The 14,840-nt window shown below is 45.2% G+C and overlaps 1 protein-coding gene across 1 annotated transcript in view; it reads right to left on the bottom strand.

Moving 5' to 3' along the window:
- Positions 1–6,505, bottom strand: part of LOC137428629 (tubby protein homolog) — a 37,196-nt gene extending 30,691 nt beyond the window's left edge. Inside the window, exons 1-2 of the mRNA XM_078768874.1 lie at positions 6,473–6,505; positions 5,880–6,065 (exon numbers count right to left, since the gene is read on the bottom strand). Of these exons, the coding sequence (XP_078625000.1) occupies positions 5,880–6,065; positions 6,473–6,505 (219 nt within the window). The remainder of the gene's footprint in view (positions 1–5,879; positions 6,066–6,472) is intronic.
- Between the last annotated feature and the right edge of the window lie 8,335 nt (positions 6,506–14,840).

The following is a 14,840-nucleotide window of genomic DNA, read 5'->3' as shown; positions in this document are numbered from 1 at the left end:
AACATAACAAATATCATGAAACATTTACATTTTGTAATCCATTGTATAATTTAAATAAACATAAATGCAAATTTCACATGTGGAAAAAGTAAGCACACCCCTACATTTATCACCACTTCAAATACCTAAAATTTGAATCAGTTGCACCAGCTCAGGTACAAATCATTAGAACATCATCAAAGAGGATCTTGGAGGAACATGTCTTATTTAAACCTCAGACATTTAGTTTGGTTTGCTCTTTGTTGTTAAAGTGTGCAGCGTCACCATGCCTTGATCAAAAGAGCTCTCTGAGGCCTTCAGAAAGAAGGTTATAGATGCCTACGAGACTGGGAAGGGATTTAAAATGATCTCCAAACAATTTGAAATCGATCATTCGACTGTCCGGAAGATCATCTACAAGTGGAGAAGATTGCAAACAACTGCCAACTTGTTCAGGCCAGGCTGCCCCAGCAAGTTCAGCCTGAGAGCAGACCACAAGATGCTGAAAGAAGTCTCTAAGAACCCCAGAATGTCATCACGGGACCTACAGGTAGCTCTTGCCACTGTTGATGTCAAAGTGCACAAGTCTACCATTAGAAAGAGGCTGCACAAATTTGATCTACATGGGATGTGTGCAAGGAGGAAACCTTTGCTGTTCAGAAATAACATCAGGGCAAGACTAAAGTTTTTGAAATCTGGCGGACTTCCTCTCTCGTCGTAGTCAACGTGTGGCCCTGAATGGGTTTCTCTCATCTCCTCTTCCTGTTCAGGCTGGAGTTCCCCAAGGCAGTGTTCTGGGCCCTGTGCTTTTTCTGGTCTTCATCAATGATCTCTCTGACTCTCTTGAAAATCCTCTCTATCTCTTTGCTGACGACTCTACTCTCTGTCGCTCCATTTTTCATCCCTCAGATCGGCAGTCTGCAGCCTCCTCACTCTCTGCAGACCTTGAAAAAATCACAGACTGGGCAAACAAGTGGAACATGTCTTTCAATCCTGACAAATCTCACACTCTTACGATGTCTCTCCGAAAAGACCGACTGGACAACCCTCCCATCCACTTTCTGAATAATCCTCTCCAAGAAGTTCTGTCACTCAAGCTTTTGGGTCTCACTATCTGCCATGATCTTTCCTGGGAAAACCACATTTCAAATCTGGCCTCCAAAGCCAGTTGCCGACTGGGCATCCTCCGTCGTGCGAAGTCCTTCCTTGGCACACCTGAGCTCCTCACCACATACAAGACTTTCATCCGCAGCTCAATGGAATACTGCTCTCCCCTCTGGGCTGGTGCTCCTGCCTCACACCTAGCTCGCCTTCACGCTGTTGAAACCAAAGCATTCAGAATCATTGGAATCTCCCGCGATGAAGCTAACTCCAAGGGCCTCTCACTCACTCACCGCAGGCAGGTTGGTGGTCTTTCTGTCTTCTACCGACTCCTCTCTGGCCTTGCCCCCCCAGCTCTCTCTGGGCTCTGTCCCGCAAATATTCCTACAGGTCGCACAAGATCTGCCTGCAACCCTCTTATGATTAAACTGCCAAAATCAAGACTCTCTGCTCACCTTCACCCCTTCATTCCTCTTTTCTCCCACCTCTGGAACAAACTCCCTCACTCTCTTCAATCCCACTCCACCCTCCAAGTCTTTAAAACAGCTGTTCACCACCATCTCTTATCTTCCCCCATCCAAAACCTTGATCTTTTCTACCCCCGCTAATTTCACCCCAATTCCACTTTTTTGAAATACCAACTTCTGTCCAGGAAGTCCTTGGTGTCCTTCTGTTTTATACTTCTCCCTCTCCCCCCCCCCCCCCCTTCCCATGCCCCCTACCCCCAGGCCCTCTCCATTCCACACATCTCCCTGCTCTCGGATGTTGTGTTTGTGTGCTTCCCCTTCTCTCCCCATCTTGTCTTCCGCTCCCTCTTTTTGTATATTTTGCTTGTCTGGTTGATTTGTTTGTGAAGTAAATGTTAGCTCTTTCACAAGCCTCGATTCAGTATACAAAAAAAAAAAAAAAAAAAAAAAAAGTTTGCCAATGAACACATCGGCAAAGACCAGCACTTCTGGAACAATGTGCTCTGGACAGATGAGTCAGAGGTAAAGCTATTTGGCCACAGTACCAGAAGACATGTTTGGCAAAAACCAAAGACAGCATTTGACCACAAGAACCTGATACCAACTGTAAAGCATGGTGGTCGTAATATTATGGTTTGGGGCAGCTTTGCTGCATCAGGGCCTGGGCAGCTCACCATCATAGAATCCACTATGAATTCTTCATTGTACCAGAGGGTGCTTGAGGATAATGTGAGGCCATCTGTTCGGAAAGTTGAAGCTCAACCGAAGGTGGACCTTGCAACATGACAATGATCCTAAACATACCAGTAAATCCACCAAGGAATGGCTGAAAATAAAGAAATGGAGGGTTGTGGAATGGCCAAGTCAAAGCCTGGATATAAATCCCATCGAGATGTTGTGGGGGGATTTGAAACGAGCTGTGCATGCAAGAAACCCCTCAAACATCGCACAGCTGAAATAATTCTGCATGGAGGAGTGGGCAAAAATTTCTCCCAGTCGATGTCAGAGACTGGTAGACAGTTATAAGAAACGCCTACTTGAGGTTGTTTCTGCCAAAGGGGGCAATACCACCTATTAGAACCAGGGGTGTACTTACTTTTTCCAAATGCAAAATTTGCATTTATGTTTATTTAAATTATACAATGGACTACAAAATGTAAATGTTTCATGATATTTGTTATATTATATCACCTTTATCTATCAATATTGTTGAAATGAAGATCAAATAGCTGTATGTTGAAATATGTTGAAAAAGTCAAAACTTTACATGGGGTGTACTTACTTTTTCACGTGACTGTATATATATACACACACACATGCATTATTCAGAGGACAATCTCATCAGAGATGTCTTCTGGGATGTCAAAATTGAATTTTGTGATGCACTAATTTTACTCTTAACCAACATAACATGAGATTCAATTGAGAAAAATTGTTTTGTAGACACTCACAATGGAATGATTTTAGAGGTTAAGAAAGAAATTACCCAAATGAGAGGTGCATAGACTATAACACTGTAACACAGACAATCAGGCGACAGTAAATAATCCAGTATTAATTATTCACCAGATCAACTTTTGATAATAAATCAACACTTTAAGAGTATCATTAGCTAATGGATGGAAAGCAACTCTTCCCATAAATTCGGATTTATAGGTCTGGAAAGTGAGCATGTTTGGGGGAGCAGAGGGTGTTTCAATTCCGTTATGAACAAATACTACCAGAATATTATTATCTGAAATAAAACTCGACAATATATATTCTACAGTAAAGATGTGACATGTATACACCAGAATGTGTGAATTTATATATACTGTAGGATCTGTAGCTCACATAGCAACCACGGAAAGCAAGCATTGGACCCCTGTGCAAAGGAATGTCTGAGAAGACAAATCCACTTGCTCTTGCTCCCCATAGTTTTGGCAAGACTTTGGCCAGTGTACTGCCTATAACTCATCTACTCTTCACGAAATGCACCTTGGGATCTTCAACGTCCACTAACACACAGTAGCAGATGGGACACCCAGCTTAATGTCTATCTGAGGACTGGCACGTTTTATGATGCAACACACTGCCTGGAAAGCACCAATACGATGGTTTCTCGTCGATTCAGGAATCAAATGAAGGCACAACTGCTCAAAGTTATGCATGCCATCTCTTCACCATTCTGTCGGATTACATACATGCATGCATACACACCCAACATCTGTAATTCATAGCCAAGGAGATTTCGACATTTTTTTGACAAAATCAAGGTTCTTGGTAGAGCAAGAGCACAGGACCTATCACGACACAACAGAACAAAAGGAACATCAGAAAGAGAGAGGGGGATGCCAACGTCAGGCCGAGGGACAAAATAGATGGAGACGGACAAACAAGAGATGCGTGTAGAGAATATGGGGTAGGGGAGGATGCAGGTGGTGGACAAGATGGATACAGAAGCAAAGTCTCAAGAAGGAAAGAATGTGAATTTGGGGGGTTGGTTGGTGGGGGTGGTTTAATGGGGGTACAAAAGATTATGGTTTTGGATGGGGTATAATCTGAGATATTGGTGAAGAGCTGTCTTGAAGAGTTGGTGGGAGGAATGAGATTGAGGAGAATGTGGAAGTTGGTTCCACAGGTGTGAACTAGAACAGCACTCGGTAGAGAGTATACCTCCGCCAGGCTGAACTGTTTGTTTTGTATCCTACTGATAGGTCAGATCTGGATGCAGATCTGAACCAAAATCTAATCAGCTTGTGCTTGTCACTTATCCAGCTCATCCACCTAGTTTTGTCATAACCCATCCACAACGTTTTGAAATATCGTGTTATACATCGTTTTTGGCCCTGTCACTCAATGGTGAAGAAACACCTAAAAAAATGGAATAAGATGAAGATTTGGAATAAGATTTGGTCAAGAACACTACCTTTGGGAATTCCAGCCTTGACAGGGAGAAGAGATGAAAGAATTCCATTGAGATTCGCACGTTGGCTTTGGGAGTAGAAGAAGTTCGTAACCCAAGAGTTGAGTTGGCCTTGGATGTCATAGGCAGAGAGTTTGGAGAAAAAGGCGGAATGCCAGACTGTATTGAAAGCTTGAGATATGCATAGAGATGGCCATGACCTCATGTCTGACATTGAGGGCCTCCATCCACTGTTGGGCGAGTGGAAGCAGCATGTCCAAGGTAGAGTGACCAGATCTGAATCCAAATTGATGATCTAAGATGAGGTTGTTGGTGAAAAGGAATGATTTTCTGCCACTGGATTCCATGATCTTGCTGATGAATGGAAGCAAGCTGAAGGTCTGTAATTGAGGGCATCGGTTTATGCACCTTTTTATTTAATGTAATGCTATAAATGGAAGAGTTGCGTGTGTGTGTGTGTGTGTGTGTGTGTGTGTGTGTGTGTGTGTGTGTGTGTGTGTGTGTGTGTGTGTGTGTGTGTGTGTATGTATGTGTGTGCGTGGGTGTGAGGCATGTTTTTTTTTGTGGAGTTCTTCTGGGGCTTTCTGTTTTCTGATGTGGAAAGTGATATGACTAGATGATAATCATGACCTCCTGAGTTGATTAGGCTGATTAACTACAAATAATCCGGAAGACTCTGCAAGGAAGAATGGGAGAAACTCCCCAAATCCAGATGTGTAAAGCTGATACAGACAAACCCAATAAGACTCAAAGCTTTAATCGCTGCCAAAGGTGCTTCTACGAAGTATTAACTCAGGCGGTTGAATACTTATGTAAATTAGATATGTATGTATTTCATTTTTTAATTAATATGTAAAAATATATTCTAAAAAAAAAATCCACTTTGACATTATGGCGTAATATGTGTAGATCAGTGACAAAAAAATTCTCAATTTAATGCATTTTAAATTCAGGCTGTAACATAAGAAAATGTGAAAAAGTCAAGGGGTGTGAATACTTTCTGAAAGCACTGTACATCCAGGTCATCAAATGCTGATCTCCACTACCAAATCCATCCACCCACACATATGTTGCACCTTGACGCTGGTTGAATCATTGCTGGGACCATGGCCATGCCACTGATGTAGGTTTCGGCAGGAGTTTAGCATTTGGTCGAGGTATCAGTGATAATTATTATATTCTGTGTTGAAAGACACTTGCGATTTTTAATGTCTGTCATCAAATCAATACTTGGAGATGGGTATCCAGCTTAATGTCCCATCCAATGGTTGGTGCATTTTTGGTGCACTTCTCTACCTACGAATAACTATTTGAACAGGACTTATAGCGAGCTGAAGAATATAACTTTGACGAGACACATCAAAAGCGAGTGCACCGGTTGAACATCTCCAACAAATTAAGTATCCCAAACTAGCAAAGTAACCTACCTTCCTCCCATCTTGGCGTTCCAAGTGCATGAAGTATGTGGGATACATTCCCCTGTCCATGCCCTTTTTGTCCCGTATTATGCGGCACATTATGGTGACTCCCTGTGGTGCAGGCCGCAATGCAAATTCGTCCAGCTCTCCCAGATCTATCGGTGGTGTTCCTCTTGGAGCAACAGCACCTGCTTCCTGAAGGGTACATTACACAGTAAAGTTATCACGTGATGCTAAGTGGCTACCTGCATGTTATATATGCAAACAATAAAGAGCAATCAGAGACTGCAGACATGTTTGTGTGGTGTATTTTGTGTGGTGTTTGTTAGCTGCTGTGTTTGTGTGGTGTATTGATGACGTAGATCTATGTTCATGCAGCACACAAACAGATCTTTTCGGTTTTATTGTATCGATTCACATTCCAATCATATGTGTTTTATAGACGTACTCACATTCCAATTGTACGTACTCTATAAACGTACGCACATTCTAATAAGACATACCCTACAGATAAAAACACGTTCCTAATAGCATGTACTTTATTGACATACTCACATACTCACATACTCACATACTCACATACTCACACCTTTATGACTCACATATGTACTCATATGTACGCACACATATAGCATGTACTCACATACTCACATTCTTAATTGATTTTGATGTACCATACACTTTATGGAGCATTGAATGCTGCCATAGCAGTTTCCTGGCTAGGTTTATACTGGGTGGTTTGCCATTGCCTACCCAGCATTGTTTGTTCAGCCTTTACCCTTTTAAATGCTGAACGCCACCAAACCTTTGGTTTTCGTTCCAACCATCCAACCAGAAAAATCTTCCAACCATGTGACCTGGCCTGAAAGCCTGGTGTTGGCTTAGCAGTTAGGGTGCTGGTTTGGGATCCTAGGATCCTGGGTTTGAATCCTGGGTTTGAATCCTGGTCAATCGCTGAATTAACACCAGGGGGGTTGACTCGGCCTGTCATCCTTCTGAGGTCGGCAAATTGAGTACCAGTTCACTGGCAATTCCCTGCGTGTCGCAAGGGGCGACTAACAGGGTTGGCGGCAAGAAGGGCATCCAGACCATTAAACATTGCTTCAAAAAAGGGACCACGGTGCCTGAAAAAGGCCAACCCCTGCTCTGCGGGGAAAAATGGCCTCCAAAGGTGGTGCTTCTTCTTCTTCTTCTTCATGTGACCTGTGATATCAAAAATTTACACTCTGCCTATGATTGGGTAGCCAATTATGTGTCTGAAGTTTCGTTTTTCTATCCAAGATGGCTGGCTGCCAAACCATGTGACCTATGACATCACCATTTTCATATTATATGCAGCAATGGTGTGAGATGATATTTGTAAAATTTCACATTGACAGCGTAATCACTTTCAGAGAAACAATCTTTTGAATATTCTCCTTAAATCCAATATAGCTGCCAAACTATGTGACTAATGACGTTTTTTTTTTCAACACTATATCCCAATGGGTAGTCGAGCATATGGTTAAAATTTCATATCGATCCGTTCAGTGCTTGCAGAGAAGAACAATAATTTCAGAAAAGAACAGGTTTTGCATAAAATCCAATATTGCTACCAGACCGTGTGACCTATGACTTAATCATTTTGAAATTTCATTCTCCAAGGCTAATAGATCAAGTGTGTGGAGTTTTGCATAGATCTAGTATGCCATTCTTGAAAAGAAGATTTTTGAAGGTTTTCATTTTTAGTCCAATATGGATGCCGAACCAAATGACCGATGACGTCATCAATTTAATTCTGACATACAATTTTGTGTAGATCCCGCTCAATAAATTTCAAACTGATCAGATCAAGTGTTCCACTTGGCTAATTATGATGTCATAATGAAGGCACCGATGACATCATCATTAATAGATGTTGTTCCCCATGGGGAGTACTTGATAATAAGCCATGATCCAATTTTTTTTCCATTCGGCGATTAGAGGTGCAATTTTTTGGGGTTTTACAAGATGGCGCCCTGCCACGTGACCTATGACATCATAATTAGGTTTACACTCCATGAAATGGAGATTAACCTATTATTACTGCTAGAGTTTTTCTTATTATTCTTCCGCCCTATTTTGCACCTCCGAAAACTTCATAATTAATGTTCTCAGCAACCGCTGGTTGGATTGAAGGAAATTTTCATCAAATGATCGTCTTGGCTCCTAGAATTTTTTAATGCTAATTATGACGTCATAGGTCACGTGGTATGGGCGCCATCTGGCAAAACACATTCAACTTTGCCCCTCTGTATCTCCGAAACGGCTCAATGGAAAAATTTGCCGAATGGCTCATTCTAAAGAACTCTTCAATGGGAACAAAAGACATGTGTATCGAGTATATTAAAAATGCTAACGTTAAGAGGTTAGAATTCGTCAAACAAAAAATTTTCTCCCCCGAAAATGGGATTTTTTTCCCAGATGCTTAGTTAAAAAAAAACTAAGAATGCAAAACATTTCGAAGTCATACGTCACATGGTTCGGCCGCCATCTTGTTTTTCGTGAAAAAACACAAAAACCCCTTTTTCTCCGCAACGGCTGAAAGGATCGAGCCCAAACTTGGCATGCATATTCGCATACCCATGACGAACAAAAAAGTCAGCGAGCATGACGTCATCCGACACATGGTTTCAGAGTTCTGACGTTTTAAAGCTCAAACTAGAAATGGTATCGCCTCCATAATTTGTGGAGATATCGAGTGGAAACTTTACAACAATGTTCCTCATGGGGGGATGTTTCAATGTTACTTGAGACCTTTTGATAAGTCACATGGTTTGGTCGCAATAAATAATGGAAGTTAAATATGAAAAAGCTTGTAACTCTTGAACCACTGCACGGATCGACTTGAATGTTTAATGCAATGTAGCTCTCATCAAGCAAAAGAAGTGTGCAAAATTCCAAGATGATTAGATGTACGGTCTCGAAGCTATAAGTCTTTATTGTTGAAAGAAGAAGAAACCTACCATTTTGTCCGTCCAGAACGTGATCACGATAACGCGATCTCCGCGGTCATTTGAACCTCAAATAAAATTCCAATTGCAGATTTCTCAATAGATGAGGTCTATTAACAAACGAATGAAACAGATTTGCTCAAATTCTGACTTTTTTAAAATCGATCGCATTTCACCCAAAGTTTGAGGTACACAAGAAGAATAACGCATCCTTTTGTTCCACCCAGGACGTGGTCACGATAACGCGATCTCCCGCGGTCATTTGAACCTCAAATAAAATTCCAATTGCAGATTTCTCAATAGATGAGGTCTATTAACAGACGAATGAAACAGATTTGCTCAAATTCTGACTTTTTTTAACATGATCGCATTCGACATAAAGTTGTGAGCTACTAAAGAAGAAGAAGAATCGTTTAGCTTCTCAGATAAAATAAATAATTCTGTCTGCAATTTCAGGTTAATTTTCTTTTTTAAATGGCTTTTTCTGCAATCAGTGCATGGATTGACATGTGTGGATATTGTGTGGGTGCGTGTGGGGGCGGGGAGGGGAGGGATGTGTGTGTGTGTGTGTGTGGGAGGGGTTTGGTGTGTGTGTGTGTGTGTGTGTGTGTTAGGGGTGGGGGGGGTGGGGGTATGTGTGTGTGGGTGTGTGTGTGTGTGTGGTGGGGGGGGGGAGGGTGTGTGTGTGTGTGGGGGGGGGGGGGTCTGGGGATGTGTGTATGTGTGTGTGTGTGTGTTTGTGTGTGTATGCATGTGGGGATGTGTTTGTGTGTGTGTGTGTGTGGATGTGTGGATGTGCATGTGTGTGGATATGTGTGTGTGGGAGGGGGGGGGGGTGGATATGTGTGTATGTTGGGGGGGGTTGCGGTGTGCGTGAGGAGGAGGGGGGGGGGTTGGATGTGTGTGTGTGTGTGTGTGTGTGTTTATGTATGTGTGTGTATGTGTGGAGGGGTGTGTGTGTGGGGGGAGGGGGGATGTATTTGTGTGTGTGTGTGCATGTGTGTGGATGTGGGGATGTGCGTGTGTGTGGATATGTGTGTGTGGGAGGGGGGGGGGGTGGATATGTGTGTATGTTGGGGGGGGTTGCGGTGTGCGTGAGGAGGAGGGGGGGGGGTTGGATGTGTGTGTGTGTGTGTGTGTGTGTGTGTGTGTATGTGTGGAGGTGTGTGTGTGTGTATGTGTGGAGGGGTGTGTGTGTGTGTGTGTATGTGTGGAGGGTGTGTGTGTGTATGTGTGGAGGGGTGTGTGTGTGTGTGTATGTGTGGAGGGGTGTGGTGTGGGGGGGAGGGGGAATGTGTGTGTATGTGGGGGGGGGGGGGGGGTTGGTGAGTGCGTGTGGAGGAGGGGGGGTTGGATGTGTGTGTGTGTGTGTGTGTGTGTGTGTGTGTGTGTGTGTGTGTGTGTGTGTGTGTGTGTGTGTGTGTGGAGGCGTGTGGGGGAGGGGTGTGGGGGTGTTTGTGTGTGGGTTTGGAGGGGTGGATATGTGTGTATGTGGAGGGGGGTTGGGGTGTGCGTGTGGAGGAGGGGGGGGGTTGGATGTGTGTGTGTGTTTGTGTGTGTGTGTATGTGTGGAGGGGTGTGCATGTGGAGGGAGGGCGAATGTGTGTGTGTGTGTGGATGTGCGTGTGTGTGGATGTGTGGATGTCTGTATGTGTGGGTGGGGAGGGTGGATATGTGTGGGTGTGTGGGAGGGGGGGGGTGGATATGTTTGTATGTGGGGGGGGGGGGGGTTGGTGTGTGCATGTGGAGGAGGGGGGGTTGGATGTGGGTGTGTGTGTGTGGAGGGGTGTGTGTGTGTGTGTGTATGTGTGTGTGTGTGGAGGGGTGTGTGTGTGTGTGTGTATGTGTGGAGGATGTGTGTGTGTGTGTGTTGGGGGTGGGGGGTGGGGGGTATGTGTGCGTGTGTTTGGGTGTGTGTGTGTGCGTGTGTGTGTGGGTGTGCGGGGGGGTGGGTGGATATGTGTGTATGTTGGGGGGGGGGGGGTGGATATGGGTGTATGTTGGGGGGGGGGGTGGTTGGGGTGTGCGTGTGGATGAGGGGGGGTTGGATGTGTGTGTGTGGGTGTGTGTGTGGGTGTGTGTGGAGGGTGTGCGTGTGGGGGGAGGGGTGTGGGGGTGTTTGTGTGGGGGTGTTTGTGTGTGGGTGTGGGGGGGTGGATATGTGTGTATGTGGGGGGGGGTTGGGGTGTGCGTGTGGAGGAGGGGGGGTTGGATGTGTGTGTGTGTGTGTTTGTGTATGTGTGTGTATGTGTGGAGGGGTGTGTCTGGGGGGGGAGGGGGGATGTATTTGTGTGTGTGTGTGCATGTGTGTGGATGTGGGGATGTGCGTGTGTGTGGATATGTGTGTGTGTGTGTGTGTGGGGGGGGGGGTGGATATGTGTGTATGTTGGGGGGGGTTGGGGTGTGCGTGAGGAGAAGGGGGGGGGGTTGGATGTGTGTGTGTGTGTGTGTGTGTGTGTGTGTGTGTGTGTGTGTGTGTGTGTGTGTATGTGTGGAGGTGTGTGTGTGTGTATGTGTGGAGGGGTGTGTGTGTGTGTGTGTGTGTGTGTGTATGTGTGGAGGGTGTGTGTCTGTGTGTATGTGTGGAGGGTGTGTGTGTGTGTGTATGTGTGGAGGGGTGTGGTGTGGGGGGGAGGGGGAATGTGTGTGTATGTGGGGGGAGCGGGGGTTGGTGAGTGTGTGTGGAGGAGGGGGGGTTGGATGTGTGTGTGTGTGTGTATGTGTGGAGGTGTGTGTGTGTGTGTGTGTGTGTGTGTGTGTGTATGTGTGGAGGCATGTGGGGGGAGGGGTGTGGGGGTGTTTGTGTGTGGGTTTGGAGGGGTGGATATGTGTGTATGTGGAGGGGGGGTTGGGGTGTGCATGTGGAGGAGGGGGGGGTTGGATGTGTGTGTGTGTGTTTGTGTGTGTGTGTGTGTGTATGTGTGGAGGGGTGTGCATGTGGAGGGAGGGCAAATGTGTGTGTGTGTGTGTGGATGTGCGTGTGTGTGGATGTGTGGATGTCTGTATGTGTGGGTGGGGAGGGTGGATATGTGTGGGTGTGTGGGGGGGGGGGTGGATATGTTTGTATGTGGGGGGGGGTTGGTGTGTGCATGTGGAGGAGGGGGGGTGGATGTGTGTGTGTGTGTGTGTATGTGTGGAGGGGTGTGTGTGTGTGTGTGTGTGTGTGTGTATGTGTGTGTGTGTGGAGGGGTGTGTGTGTGTGTGTGTATGTGTGGAGGGGTGTGTGTGTGTGTGTGTGTTGGGGGTGGGGGGTGGGGTATATGTGTGCGTGTGTTTGGGTGTGTGTGTGCGTGTGTGTGTGGGTGTGGGGGGGCGGGTGGATATGTGTGTATGTTGCGGGGGGTTGGGGTGTGCGTGTGTGTATGCGTGGAGGGGTGTGTGTGTGTGTGTGTGTGTGTGTATGTGTGGAGGTGTGTGCATGTGGGGGGAGGGGGAATGTGTGTGTGTGTGGATGTGTGGATGTGCGGATGTGCGTGTGTGTGGATGTCTGTGTGTGTGTGTGTGGGGGGGGGAGGGTGGATATGTGTGTGTGTGGGTGTGTGTGTGTGGGGGGGGGGGTGTGTGTGTTTGGAGGGGTGTGCGTGTGGGGGGAGGGGTGTGGGTGTGTGTGTGTGTGTGGGGGTATGGGGGATGTGTGTGTGTGGGGGGGGGGGATGTGTGTGTGTGTGTGTGTGTGTGTGTGTTAGGGATGGGGTGTGTGTGTGTGTGTGTGTGTGTGTGTGTGTGTGTGTCGGGGTTGTATCCAAGGGGGTTGTGTCAAAGCATGTCCAATGAAAGTGGGGTTGTATCAAAAGTGGGGTTGCAGCAAAAGTGGGGTTGTATCAAAAGTGGGGTTGTATCAAAAGTGGGGTTGTATCAAAAGTGGGGTTGTATCAAAAGTGGGGTTGTATCAAAAGTGGGGTTGTATCAAAAGTGGGTGCGAGTAAACCGGTCATCACTGCCAGCAGTTTTAAAGTGGCAGTTCTAGTTATCATTAAAATTATACAGGAGGAGGTGCTCGGATGGTGAAAATTATCTTTGTTTGTTTGTTTGTTTGTTTGTAACCCTACTCCTCTGAGCTCCCAAGGTTAATCGTGACAAAACTTCATAGGATCACATTTTTAACCACAATGCACCTTGCCAGGGGGTTTTAAACAGTCATTTCCTCACAATTCATAACTTATAAACACACAAGTCACCACCTGTAGCCATCTCCGAGGGAAGATCCATATATGCAATGCTTTATAAAAAGCCGGAAACTTTTCAGATTTCAACCCAGATACCGATATAATAGGTGAGATGGTGAGCTCTGATCATCAAAATGGTATCCGATGTGAAAAATAACTGTTACGGTAAAAAGATCTGAAACTGAAAAAGATCGGTAAGAAGGAGTCACGCTTGCGAAGAAGGAGTTACGTGACCTCTCAAATGCACTAATCGCTAATTATTCAAAAACCGAAAATTGTAAAAACAAAACCTATACGTTGATTTAAAAGTAATCGTACTGCCAATTTAATGGCATACCTCTTAAGAGTGAAAGAAGAGTTTGCAGAAAAAAAAAAGTTACCATGTTAGCTAACATCTCCACATACAGTGCATTCAGAAAGTATTCAGACCCCTTCACTTATTTCACATTTTGTTATGTTGCAGCCTTATGCTGACATCGTTTAAATTCATTTTTCCCCTCATCAATGTACACTCAATACCCCATAATGACAAAGAGAAAACAGGATTTTAGAAAGTTTTGCAAATTTATTAAAAAGAAAAACCTGAAATATCACATTTACATAGGTATTCAGACCCTTTGCTATGACACTTGAAATTTAGCTCAGGTGCCTCCCATTTCTCTTGATCATCTTTGAGATGTTTCTACACCTTGAGTGGAGTCCACCTGTGGTAAATTCAATTGATTGGACATGATTTGGAAAGGCACACACCTGTCTATATAAGGTCTCACAGCTGACGATGCGTATCAGAGCAAAAACCAAGCCATGAGGTCGAAGGAACTGCCGGCAGAGCTCAGAGACAGGATCGTGTCGAGGCACAGATCTGGGGAAGCCTACAAAAAAAATAATTCTGCTGTGTTGAAGGTTCTCAAGAGCACAGTGGCCTCCATAATTCTTAAATGGAGGAAGTTTGGAACAACCAGGACTCTCCCTAGAGCTGGCCGCCCGGCCAAACTGAGCAATCGGGGGAGAAAGCCCACAGAATCTTGTTTCTCACAGTCTGAGAGACCTTTAGGTGTTTTTTTTGCAAACTCCAAGCAGGCTTTCATGTGTCTTTCACTGAAGAGAGGCTTCCGTCTGGCCACTCTGCCATAAAGCCCAGATCGGTGGAGTGTTGCAGTGATGGTTGTCCTTCTGGAAGTTTCTCCCATCTCCACACAGGATCTCTGGAGCTCAGCCAGAGTGACCATCGGGTTCTTAGTCACCTCTATTACCAAGGCCCTTCTCCCCCGATTGCTCAGTTTGGCCGGGCGGCCAGCTCTAGGGAGAGTCCTGGTTGTTCCAAACTTCTTCCATTTAAGAATTATGGAGGCCACTGTGCTCTTGGGAACCTTCAATGCAACAGAAAATTTTTTGTTGGCTTCCCCAGATCTGTGCCTCCACACAATCCTGTCTCTGAGCTCTGCCGGCAGTTCCTTCGACCTCATGGCTTGGTTTTTGCTCTGACATGCATTGTCAGCTGTGAGACCTTATATAGACAGGTGTGTGCCTTTCCAAGTCATGTCCAATCAATTGAATTTACCACAGGTGGACTCCAATCAAGGTGGAGAAACATCTCAAAGATGATCAAGAGAAATGGGAGGCACCTGAGCTAAATTTCAAGTGTCATAGCAAAGGGTCTGAATACTTATGTCAATGTGATATTTCAGTTTTTTCTTTTTAATAAATTTGCAAAACTTTCTAAAATCCTGTTTTCTCTTTGTCATTATGGGGTATTGAGTGTACATTGATGAGGGGAAAAATGAATTTAAACGATTTCAGCATACGGCTGCAACATAACAAAATGTGAAAAA

This window comes from Myxine glutinosa, chromosome 1 (genome assembly GCF_964187855.1).
Source record: "Myxine glutinosa chromosome 1, kmMyxGlut1.1, whole genome shotgun sequence".
Classification (NCBI taxonomy): domain Eukaryota; kingdom Metazoa; phylum Chordata; class Myxini; order Myxiniformes; family Myxinidae; genus Myxine; species Myxine glutinosa.
Note: the sequence above shows the minus strand (reverse complement) of the source record. Positions and strands in the feature narration are given on the sequence as shown.